At 50.6% G+C, this 12,415-nt stretch overlaps 3 protein-coding genes across 3 annotated transcripts; 2 read left to right on the top strand and 1 right to left on the bottom strand.

Annotated features, from left to right (window-relative positions):
- Positions 1-4,843: 4,843 nt before the first annotated feature.
- Positions 4,844-5,573, top strand: NCS57_00675000 (uncharacterized protein; the record flags this gene model as incomplete). Its single annotated transcript, XM_053056629.1, has 2 exons — positions 4,844-5,115; positions 5,180-5,573. The coding sequence occupies 2 exons, from the start codon at positions 4,844-4,846 to the stop codon at positions 5,571-5,573; spliced, it is 666 nt and encodes a 221-aa protein (XP_052912824.1).
- A 4,119-nt stretch (positions 5,574-9,692) lies between these two features.
- NCS57_00674900 (uncharacterized protein) lies at positions 9,693-10,338 on the bottom strand (the record flags this gene model as incomplete). Its single annotated transcript, XM_053056628.1, has 3 exons — positions 9,693-9,967; positions 10,023-10,105; positions 10,160-10,338. 3 exons carry the CDS (start codon positions 10,336-10,338, stop codon positions 9,693-9,695), a joined length of 537 nt encoding a protein of 178 aa, XP_052912823.1.
- A 1,181-nt stretch (positions 10,339-11,519) lies between these two features.
- On the top strand, positions 11,520-12,277 carry NCS57_00674800 (uncharacterized protein; the record flags this gene model as incomplete). The annotated part of the gene is made up of 2 exons (XM_053056627.1): positions 11,520-12,202; positions 12,274-12,277. 2 exons carry the CDS (start codon positions 11,520-11,522, stop codon positions 12,275-12,277), a joined length of 687 nt encoding a protein of 228 aa, XP_052912822.1.
- Between the last annotated feature and the right edge of the window lie 138 nt (positions 12,278-12,415).

Below are 12,415 nucleotides of genomic sequence, written 5' to 3'. Positions count from 1 at the left end.
CCGAAAATGAACGGCCCACATCACCTGGGTCGACTTCCAAGTCGAGGTCTGCTTTCGGACTCTCATGTGCTATTATTGCCCTGATGGTGTTGATGTGCCCCCATCTAGCGGCCATCATCAAGACAGTGCTATGGTCGTCACTCATTGCGTTGATATCCGCGCCATGGTCAAGGAGGAGTGACACAAACTCGGGGGCGTCGTAGGAAGCGTGCAGCACGGTCCAGTTATTAAGCCACTTCCAGTTGATATCCGCGCCCTTGCTGAGGAGAAGCTTGGCCTTTTCAATGTCTGTCCCCTGATAAGCTGCGGCGAACAGAGGAGATTGAGTCCCCTCAGGGGCGTAGTTGACCGAGGCTCCTTTCTCGATAAGGAACTCTATCATGTCAACAGAACACTGCCAAACGGCGTTTGACAATGGTGTCCTGACATGCAGGTTTTCGCACGGATCGAAAGTGTCGAGCTTGGCGCCGTGTTCAATCAGGAGATTGATCATCTCTTTGCTCTGGGAACCCAACGCGCGAACAAGAGGCATGACCCTTTCCTCGGAAGACTCGTTTGGATCTGCTCCGTGCTCGAGAAGCAAGCGACAGGTCTCAATCGTCTGAACTGTGTCGCAGCAACTGCAGAGAGGGGATCCAATGCTCGATGGAGTCCGTGCATCTGCTCCGTGTTCCAAAAGCACACGAATGCATTCTCTACTGTTGAGACTCGCTGCAAGAGTGATGGGGGGAGGTAGATCGGCCTCGGGGTCGCTAGAGTGGACGTCTGCCCCAGCTTTGAGGATTAAATCGAGCGCTTGAAACTGGCCTGCATGAACAGCCGTGTGTGCAGCCGAGTAGCTGTCATTGTCTTTGTCGTTGATGTCGGCGCCGTGATCGAGGAGCAACTGCACCATCTCTGGCTGACCAAACCTAGCAGCGATGAGCAAGGGAGTCCTGCCGTCGGTGTCCCGGATAGCTAGGTCGGCTCCAGAGGCTACCAAGATTTTTGCCACATGGTAATAACCCCAGAAGATGGCTGCTTGCAGAGCTGTGTAGCGGAATTGGTCGTTCCATTCGTTCAGATCGTAACCAGACCCGCACAAAGCCGAGACCAGGGGTTCAAGTCCAGCAGATGCAGCACGGAAAAGGATATTCCCAGGCCAAGGAAAGCTCCGAGGCGATTCAACCTTTTCCAGAAGCTGAATCATTGTCTGCTCGTTCCCAACGGACGCAGCCCAAAAGATGGCATCTCTCAGCGCCGAGTCTTCAATCTCTTCAACCTCGTTCAAGAGTCTGCCAACGACATCTGCATGGCCATTCCGTGACGCTTCTGTGATCGCCAGCCATAGGTCCTGCTGGAACCACTTAGAGCCCTTGTTGTCCGAGATCAGCATATTGACAAGGTCTTGCAATCCCAGTGCGGCTATGACGGGCAAAGGAGAGAGAGGTAGCTTCGCTGAATGCGCGTGAATGGGTTTGAAAGAAGATAACAAGCCTCGGACCATCGTTGGAACTCCTTTTTGTCCTGGAGGAATATTTTTCCCCATCCAGTCGATTGGGGGTCGTAAGGAGATAGAGCCAGGCGGCAGAGTCGATAGTGCTCAGACCAAAATCGCACAGCATATTCAAGAAAATCGTCTCGAGGAATAATGAGGGGACGCTGGAGTATGTCTCCGTCGTATTTGTTGAAAGAAAACTTGGAATATTTCTCCTGCACTTCATGGTGCGTCAAGTATCGTAAGCAAGCGGCAGCTAGTTGGTAATGAGCATCTGCGGGTTCCTCATGGTTTGACCCAGCCGAGTAAAATGAGGGATGAGAGAACTTGACCTCTCCATTCTCTATGATGATGATTCCGCAGAAGATACTTGAAATGTCCTCGGCGAGCCGCGCGTGGTCAAAATTCTCTGGTGAACTGCGCGGATAGAGTGTGACCGCAGCGATTGCGTGGCCCAGAGCCTCAATCGTGAATGGCTCCATGGCGTATTTGACCCATTGGTAGGGTCTGTCTCCTAAGAGCTGCCTTCTTCTGGGCTGACTTTCGATAAAGACGCGCAGGACATTCTCTGGTGTGACTGGGTGTAGTTTGCTGATCTCTTCGCCGATGTCTGCGATTCGGGCTGCTCTCCGGCCATAGTCACCCAGCCAGTCAATGATCCTATGACCAAGATGAGGTGCACCGCTGCATTCATCCATGAGACACTTGATCTGCGTTTCATGTTTTTTCATAAATGGACATTTCTTGAATAAATCTTGCAGAGCTGACCCAATCTCAGACATAGCGAGGTTCCTCTCGTCGATTGCGTATCCCTTTGGCCCCGTGGGACAGTCTTGCATGGACAAGACTTGAGACTCGGGGATGAACTTCTTGATCGAACTGTCAGGACCACTAGTTGTGATGACAATGCGGTAGTTCCAATCATTGTAGCCAAACTGCTCCATGACTCTAGTTAGGAACCACGTCCGCTCATCTTCCAAACATTCATCGAAACAGCTCAAGAAGATCGCGCACGTGTTCGCGCACGGACACTGCCTGATCAAAGTGAACAGCTGAAAGAGACCCGGTAATGACCAGCGGTGGTGGTATCCCAGGTTCTCAAGCACTGTGCGGATGACTGGACCGTTGGGGCTCTTCCGCCAGTTGTGCCATGCCATGTCGTTGATGAAGGAGATGAGCATGGACTTAATGTTGTTGTATCGGCTGTCATGTTTGTTGAACTCGAAGTAGAAGGCAGAGCATCCCAAATCCTTTCCCCAGATGTTTAGGTATTCGTACTCGTACTTGGCGTATATGTGCTGAGTGAGCATGGCAGTCCGTTTTGAGTCTCCGGCAATACCTTCGAGGTACAGCGCATGTGGTCCCATCATGCCGTTAAAAGTTTTGTATGCCTCTTGGCTGGTAAGCCAGGTGAGGAACGGGAGCTGCCGATCCTCGGGAACAGTTGGATCCATGTGCACCTTTGGTAGCGCCACCTCCTCCTGAGCACACAATCGAGGTCATTGCAAGAGAAGGGAAGAAGGGAACTGAGATTCAGGTGTTAAGCGGCTCATCCAAGACATCTGCGAGAACGAACCCAGTCACTGAACATCAGTGGTTGACCTGCATGGAGAGATTCTCGGGGTGTATGAGCCGTTTCTGGAAAGACACGAGCGAGTTGTCCCGAGAAAGACTCGGGCAAGGCGCATCAGTCGTTGATGGTCAAGCCGCGACTGACCTTGGAAAGTTGAGCAAGGACGTTGTTGTCGCGCTCATCGATGATGGCGTTGACTCTTGTGATCCGGCCGTTTCTGGTCGCGCCATTGAGGGCAAGACGTTTGACTACCAGGATGGAGGTGTTGGGCAGTATTATATCTCTGCCAAGGGCCACGGTACCGAGATGGCCAGAATGATCCTGAAGGTCTGTCCTATGGCAAATATCTACTCGATTCGACTCAAGACACATATCAGCCCCGAGAAGGGGCACTCGACAATTGACGCTGCTTCTGCGGCTTTTGTGAGTCAGCAATAGCTTTTTTCTCAACACAGGCACTAACGATATTTCAGGCCATTGAGGCTGCCCTGGAAAAGAAGGCATCCATCATCTCCATGTCTTGGACGATACCCGTTCCCGAAGACGGAAGCAAAGAAAAACAGCTGCTGGACGCCGTGCTAGAGAGAGCCTGCAGGCAGAAGGTTCTCATGTTCTGCTCGTCATCAGACCAGATTAACGCGACAGAGCATTATCCATCTGCTTACAAACGTCAGCGATTCTTCCTCATTGGCGCAGCCCATGATGATGGAAGTGCCTACGGTCACGCTGGAAAGGACAACGACTTCATCTTCCCTGGCGTGAGCGTAAACACTAGCGGGGGTAACAGTTTGCCTCTCTATCTAGCTGACAAGACTTCTTCAGCCAAAGAGTCAACTGGCTCCAGTATTGCCACAGCCCTGGCTGCAGGTTTGGCAGTCATGATCACTTACTGCTTCAAAGCAAGTACTTTAGGTATCATCTCAACTAGAACCCAGCAAGGAAAGGACTACATCTCTGGGCCCGAGCTTGTCAAGCCAGGAGATGTGGACAAAATTTCCGAGCATGAAGTTCTCAAGGCAGCTTTCAGCAGATTCGGAAACATGGAGAATGGGCAGTTTATCCCAGTGTGGAACAGATTTGGGCCTGCAAGTGATGTGCTGGAGGGTGAGATCAAGTATGACAGCAAGCTCACTTGTGTCATGAATCTCTGCTCCAACCTCATTGAGCGTTAGTTCGGGCATAGGGGGAAATGCATGTTCATTGCAAAGGAAGATATTGATACAGATCCGACAGCCAGCCTTCATGGCCTTCCCGCTCTATGATTTTGGAGTTGTGCTCTTGGCTTGGCTTCAATAGATGGCACTTCATCCTTGATCCTTGCAATATTAACCAATTCTTACAATTCGCGGTGGATTTTGACATTTGATAATGGCGCCCTTTCTGTTCTTCTACGACTAAGACTACTTGAACAAAGCTAGGAGGCTTTTTCCCACTCTTCCGCATGTAGCATGGGGCGCCTATTGGGTGAAGGAACAATATGTTTACTTATCTCGTTTGTGGCGCCAGATACGGCTATATCGGCTCCCCAGTCCAAGCTGTTCAGCTATCAGCTCAAGTCATCAAGGTGCTTCAACTAAGAGGGATTAAACTATTAGGTGCGTACACCAATTAGGCGAGAAACACACCTGAACGTGGCGCATTCATCCCTGCTACTCGTGAAGGTTCTAGTTCCGATAGTGAGCCAACAAGGTATTGACGAGGAAGCGAGTTCTCATAACTACGTGGTGCCCCAACGATTTCAAACTTCACTACATCCTACAGTCGTCTATTCTGTCTTGGCCTATAATCACAAAATGTCATCTTCACTCTCTATTCTCCTCGCGTCAGCCGCGATGGCTGTTGCGCAGACTACCACCTTGGACATACTCTTCCCAGTGGAAGGAATCAAGACTATGTACGGCGCGGTTGTTGATGCCAATCCCGAGGTCACGACATTCGCTCTTCACTGTGGCGAGCATGTCGAAAATGTGCAGTGTCACATACTTGGCACTCAGACGGTGGTCCAGGGTCCATCCACCCTCTCCATTCAGTACTCTTTCGCTGGGGATAAAGAGGCTGGCTATTTGTAAGTTTCAAACTGAATTCCACCTGTTTGTATAATTTTCGATCTGACATTTATTCGCCCATAGCTCTGAAGACCTTGCGTGCAAACTCGACAGGGAGAAGGGTGCCGCCACCTGCCACATCGACATTGCCTCGGAAGGCAGCAAGGGCAAGACTGTGTTGACTTCTCTCATCACCACCAACACGGAGCTGGCATCTCTCATGATTCCTGCTGTCATCACCGAGGGCATCGACAAGCTTGAGAACCCGACCACTCCTTCTCCGGCATCCGCAACTTCAACGGCGACCAGCTCAAAGGTGGAGGAGACTTCTGTATCTGAAGGGAGCTTGAGCGCGGCGCATGAAAGACCAGCTGCGTCGTCTCCGGTGGTTGAAACCAACAGTGCTTGGTCTATGGATGTCGGGAGATATGCCTTGGTTGGGTTAGTTGCCACCGCTGCAGCTTTCTTCCTGGCTTAAGGACGATCACAGTGTTGGCCGCCCGAGTGAGGTAGACCTTGGCCCAATATGCAAGTAATAGGGCTTTAGGAGGAAGAACGAGCAGAGGCAAAAACACCGATTATAAATATCACAGTAAGAGGATCTCCGCTGAAAAGATGTAAAATATTAGATTAGTCCTAAATGTGACCGTGGATGGACATGCTGGGTTGCGGCAGCAGCTCAAAGAGGATAGCCTCCCGCGCCACGTTTCAAGCTACGTGTGGGTTGACTAACTAGTATGTGGGCAAGGTTTTCAAGCGCAGCGTCGAGGCCTAAGCGTCAAAACAAGGTTGGCGAAGCTTGGGCAGACAAGGTGCTTGCAATATTTTGGTACGATGCCCACTCGACCGCGCTCGAACATGTCGACGCGCACACATGAACAAGTCGCCTTCATTTGTTGCGGCCTCTATTGTTCTAAACCCGGCCCTTGGCCTCCGGTGGCTCGAGGCTAACTTGATTTCACCAGAACAGCCACAATGGCGTCAGGATGCGGAGGATGGCATCAAAGGTTACTTTCTGAGTAGCTAATTGGCTACCCCCTCAGCTCAATGCTCCATGCTTGTCAGGGAGGTAACCCCAAGGCTTCCTGCACACGCACCATTTCCAGTGGCACGAGATGTTCACGAAAATACCGCAGAGATTGATGTCACATTGCCCCTGCATTTTCTAGCCTGCAGGTACGAGATCAAGGTTCAGTTGAGGGCAGCGTTGAGGCTGAGAACAAGAAAAAAATGGTAGGACCTCGGCAACGTGAAATCCACCAGGCTCCATGTCGCGATCCCAGCCCGTTCAATCGCAAGACACCAAGCATCAGGCGACCAATACAGAATCACACGTTTGCATTTTCCTATTACACTATCTATCCATAATTCCAATAGAACTAGACCGCAACCGCTCAAGGATCGTAACCTTCCAAAGATACCTCATGGAATCACAATCAAGGGGCATGGCCCTAGCCCATCCACCAGCGGACTCACCTAATCGAGGTTACGCATCGTCGGACTTGAGCTATGCCCCTCGAACCTGCCGCAAGGGTCTCAGAAGGGAATGTTTGAAGACAGAGGATAAGGAGAGTTGCAAGCCAAGCCACGCCACCTCTGTGAGATCATGTCCAAAAGGTTCGCAGTGCCTCAATCTGATCGTCTGAATAGAGATAGATGACACCATTGTGTGCGGTAGTAGCGTGACGGTGGGCCGGGCGGCTGAGGCCGAGCCGCATGTTAGTAGCAACGGACTCATTTGTTCGCTATCCCATGAGTCCAATTCGCGGTGCTCATATCGGCGATCTCAATCCGATTTGGGGCGATGGAAACATCTGGGCTTGCCATCATCACACTTGACACAGTCATGGTTCCGTCAGCAAGCATTGAAGGATATTGTTGGTGGCTGCGGCCTGATGAGTTCCATGAGTGACTCCTCATCAACCTGTTGAGGTTCTCAAGCCTCGGGCCTGAGATGGTTTCATGGTGATACCGACGTCCATTAAGGGTACATGTGAATGACGTGATGTCGGAGTCTGCGTTTCGTATCGGAAGCACGACCCTGACTTTGTCACACTTGCAAGCAATGGTTGTTTGTTGAAAGATTACCGAAAATATAGTGCTATGGGTCTTTCTTAGGTAGACTACGGGCTTGTTGGCGTAACTTACATCGAGCCAGTACAGTGATCGGCGAAGACGATCCAACTCGAGGGGTACATCCAACCAAGTACGGAGGACTGTTCATCAGTTGGTTGGGAGGACGAAGGCGGAGGGATAACATTAAAGCCGATATCGGCTCGTTGCAATTCGCTGTGAACCACCCAACTGGATACATCTGGCAACAGGTAACTGCAGGCGCCACAGCCCTCCAGTTATACGTGGATGACCAGCAAGCGTACAGTATTGGACATGTGGCTAGAGCTTATCCCCGTTGCTATTGTTTCAGTGTGGCGTATTCTCAGAGCCTAGCCACAGTAGCAAAAAGTCGTATAATATCTACACAGAAAGTGCAATTTCTAAACACCTAATGCTGTGTAACACAAGAAAACCTTATACTGTCCCCAACTGGGTCTGCAACTAAAGGCTTTACTCCAGCTGCATCAACCTTATCAACGATGACACCGACCTCACGGATGAAAATGGGAATGCCTCCTTTGCCGTTCAGTCCTATAATCGAGATACGAGGTTTTCAACAGTAGCCCCATGCGCTGTTACGCACTCGGCCTGCCGCGTTTCGAATCGCATCAACCATCTCAACGCGGTGTACGAGTTTTTGGCTGAACTTACTGAGATCCTGGTGGATGCTAACCTTTGCCAACAATGTACAACGCGAAGTGTGCAAGCAGCGCTTTGATAGTTTTTGTGAACTTCCCATCTAGCTACCGATTCTCGTCCAGAGATAATCTTGCAATGGTACGAGGAGATAATGAAACAACAAATTGTCTATATATAGGATGATCCCCTCGGTATCCTACGAGCTGTTGTTCCCCATCCTAGACTCAGGCCTTAAGTTGATTCTTACTACTTGTTCAGAGCCGCAAACCAACTTTTGCATCACACATCTCAGCCTGTTGGTTTATCCTTCAAAATGAAGTTCTTCACTCTTCTTGCACCCTTGGTTTCCATGCCACTTGTTCTCGCTGTTCCTGGCGATTACTACCCGCCGCGCAAAACTGTCACGGTCACGATCACCAAGGCAAGGGGCACCACCACGGTCACTCAGCCAGGAAGCACCATCACGGTCACCAAGCCAAAGGGCACCACCACGGTCACCCAGCCAGCGGGCACCGTCACGATCACCAAGGCAAGGGGCACCACCACGGTCACCCAGCCAGCGGGCACCGTCACGATCACCAAGGCAAGGGGTACCACCACGGTCACTCAACCAGCGGGCACCGTCACGGTCACCAAGCCAAAGGGCACCACCACGGTCACTCAGCCAGCGGGCACCGTCACGATCACCAAGGCAAGGGGTACCACCACGGTCACTCAACCAGCGGGCACCGTCACGGTCACCAAGCACAGGGGCACCATCACGGTCACTGAGCCAGCGGCCACCGTCACGGTCACCAAATCAACTACCACGGTCACCAAGCCCCATAAGCCAACCCAGACACACTACAAGCCGCCCGGCCATGGCGGCTGGGGCCATGGTGGCTGGGGCCATGGTGGCTCCAAGAATGCTAACTCCAAGAATGCTGCCTCCGAGGATGCTGCCTCCGATGATGCTGCCTCCGATGATGCTGCCTCCGAGAATGCTGCCTCCGAGAATGCTGCCTCCGATGATGCTGCCTCCGATGATGCTGCCTCCGGCGATGAGTAAAGAGGTATGTAGCTCACGGACCGTTTCAACTCATAGCAGAAGCTAACATATCAAGGATATTCGCACTTGAATAAGGTAACTGTCACGAGTCGGCATAAGTGTTAGTCCTAGCGGCACTGAAGTAACTCGGTTTTGGATGGTTCTCAATTGCCGGATTTCAAGATTGCTCTCTTTTTTTTCACTTCTCTAAACCTTGTTTACTCTATGGCTTAGTATGTTCTCTTTGACATAGCTTAAGCCGGGTTATTTTATTATTGCCTCAGGTGAGGGCTTGGGCTGATAACTTGGAACTCTGGTCGCTTGATAGTGATCTTTTAAATTGCGTTCTTATTATTTGTCAAATTATAGGTAGTCGCAGCTTATTGCCGGTCATCCAGCCGCCTCTGGATCAAAATCAAACCACAATGCTTTATGTAACAAAGTGGGTAACGTGATACAGCAGCTTGGCGAAGGCGAAGATAGTGATCAACTGTGTGGCAAGACTGAAGCTTCTAACAGTGCTTAGTCTATGGATATCGGGAGATATACCTTGGTCGGGTTAGCTGCCATGGCTGCAGCTTTCTTCCTGGCTTAAGAGCGATCACAGTGTTAGCCGCCCGAGTGAGGCTCTGTACTAATAGTAAGCAGCTAGGATGGCGAAACTTCCCGATAAAGTCATCAGGCTCAAACTCTTGCATGCACTTTGCTGTTCAGTATTGTTAAGTCTTATTGATAGGAGTGCTCGTTTTTAAGTTCAGTTAATCGCAATTTCCTTTATACGCCATATACCCTTTCATCCGCCACAAAACACATCCTTCATCCCTTGTTGAACAGACTGACATCCAGTGGCAACCTCTCACCCATCCAGATGGCCCTCTCCAAGTGATCTCGCTTCTCTGACGCCCTGCGATCGACGCCCTCTTCTGGGACGACATTGGGATGGATGAGCACCGACAAGGGTCCACGCCAGATTGCAAGCCATGAGACGAATGCGCCAAATTGTGCGGGAGTAAAGACGTTGACCTCGAACATGGCGATTGGGTGAGGTCCGATTGGTCGATCCCAGAAGCGATAGATTCGGAGTTCAGGAACTAGATCTTGTCAGCTCAGGGGTTACGGGATAGTGTTGTTCGAATTTTTACTTACATTCTCTTCGGATGCGTTGCCACAACTCATTGGCATACTTGGATTGTTCCGGGTTGGTCTGAAGATAGTAAATGTGAAGGTCGCTGTGAAATTGTGGTTAACAACCTCTACCCATCATAGCCTTGCTTCCAACTTACAAGCCTCCTCGGATACCCTGGTCGAGAGGAGCGATAAACTTGTCGTATGCCTCGCTGCGCTTCTCTGCCGGAGGATTCACATAACTCTTGCCGTCCTCGGCCTTCTCCTCGGGCAAAGGTGGAGCACTTTCGTACCCAGTCAGAGGGGAAGGGTAGGAGTAAACTGAAGCGTCACCCATGATGTAGTGTCGATAGTGGTTGAGATATGGAACTAGAACAAAGATACAGGGATAAGATGCAAGGATGGGCAAACTTGATGCTCAATGAAGGATCAGAGAGTGTGTCAGAGAGATATATATACCGTATCGACTCGACAAATTGATAAAACCTGGTGGGTCCTGGCACCCCTGCTTCATGCAAGTTCTATTCCTCATATAGTTAGTATGTGATGATAAACTCTCGAGGCTCTTCCCCGCAATATCAGACCAGGGTTTTGCAATGTTTGAGGGATTTTCCCCCTTCCAACGTAAATCACCTGTTTTTTCATCCGATGTGAAGCTATCATGACCCCGTTTTTCCGTCAAAATGACACTTGTGGAGCGGTCAGTCAATATTACGCCTCGGAAATCAGGACCAAAGAAGAAGCCGCTGTCCCATCGGAAATATACTCCTCCAAAACCACTGCAACGCCGTGAGAATACATACTCACCACGCAAGAAAGTCGAGGTCCTTATGTTCCTAGAGCATCATAGGATATACGATCCAGGTCACTACTTTTCTGTCAATGGTTATCGTCATCCACTGGCCAAAGAAGCCTCAATCCAGTTCTTAATTCCCGAGCAGACAATATACCGTTGGAAACGGGATAAGGAGGCCGCCCTTGACATCAAGAAACGAAGCTATTCCCCCCACTGGCCGGACCTCGAGGAGGAGCTTTTCCGGCTGTTTCTGGAGGCCCGGGACAAGAAGCTTATCGTAACGACTGGATGGTTCAGGAGACAGGCCCAGATTATCTGGGAAGATAAATACCCTCAGTCAGTGAAGGTATTCACATTCTCAAATGGTTGGTGGCTGGGCTTTAAGCGGCGGCGAGGCATCGTCAAGCGTCGGATCACTAAGAGTCAAGTCGTCGCCCTGAGGAATACAGGGCTGTCACGAATAACTTCCTCTGCTTTATCCGCCGGGTATCTAACAACACCAATACACTGCAATTGCGCCACGACCAGTCACCCAAAATGACTATAAATTATATCCTCGACTCGCCCGTTCGTCGCTTTGAGAAGAAATGGACTTTAAACGTCGATGAGACCCCGATTCCATTCGAATATCTCGATGGAAGTACGTGGGAATTACGTGGGGCAAAACCGTGGCCGGCAAGACCGACCGTAGCGGGTGGAGCAAGAGACAGGCCACCCTGATCATGTACATCTTCGCCGACGGGTCTTTCCGACTAAAGCCCAAGATCATCTTCCACGGCACCGCCGGCCCAAAAGGCAGGATTTTCGCAGATGAGGGCCATCTTTACGCACCAGACGTGACTGTCGCGTACAATGAGACAGCGTACAACAATGAGGACTTATTTTATGACTGGATTAAGGACGAATTAGCGGACGTACAGGCGAAAACACGAGACTTCCTTCTCGTAATGGACGTCGCCACATTTCACAAGACTGACAAAGTCACAGACCAGCTACGGCAACAGAAGGTGACGAGGGCGCTTATCCCGCCGGGCTGTACGGGTCAGCTTCAACCGCTTGACGTGTCCGTCAACAGACCATTGAAGGACTTGCTACGAGAAGAAACCCTTATTTACATGATAAATAAGGAGGCCCAAGGGCAGACAGAGTGGTCCGTCAAGGATAAGAGGATAATGACAACATGGGTCGTCTCACGGGCTATTCAACGACTTGCCCAACGCCCTGAGATGATTGCCAAGTCATTTACAACCTGCGGTATTAGTGTGAGACCCGACGGGAGCCAAGACCACCTCATACACATCAAAGACATCGACGAGATCGATTTTACGGGTTGGGAGACTGCTGAGGAGATTATCGTCAAGGAGGAAGAAGTTGTGAATACCCTCACGGACTTTGAGGAGCTTATGTTAGCTGGGGGACGAAGACAACACCCCAGAGGACCTTTATATTGGTCTCATGCAGCTAAAGAAGGAACAGCTGAAGACAATGGCCAAGGGGCTTGGACTTTTTGGTGGGTGGGAATAAGGATGATATTGTGAGACGGCTGATGAGGAAATATACCGATGGGACTACTGCCGAGGCCCCGATTACAGTGGAGGAAGAGCCTGAATCATGTATT

This window comes from Fusarium keratoplasticum, chromosome 5 (assembly GCF_025433545.1).
Source record: "Fusarium keratoplasticum isolate Fu6.1 chromosome 5, whole genome shotgun sequence".
Taxonomy (NCBI): domain Eukaryota; kingdom Fungi; phylum Ascomycota; class Sordariomycetes; order Hypocreales; family Nectriaceae; genus Fusarium; species Fusarium keratoplasticum.
This window is presented reverse-complemented; position numbering and strand designations above follow the sequence as displayed.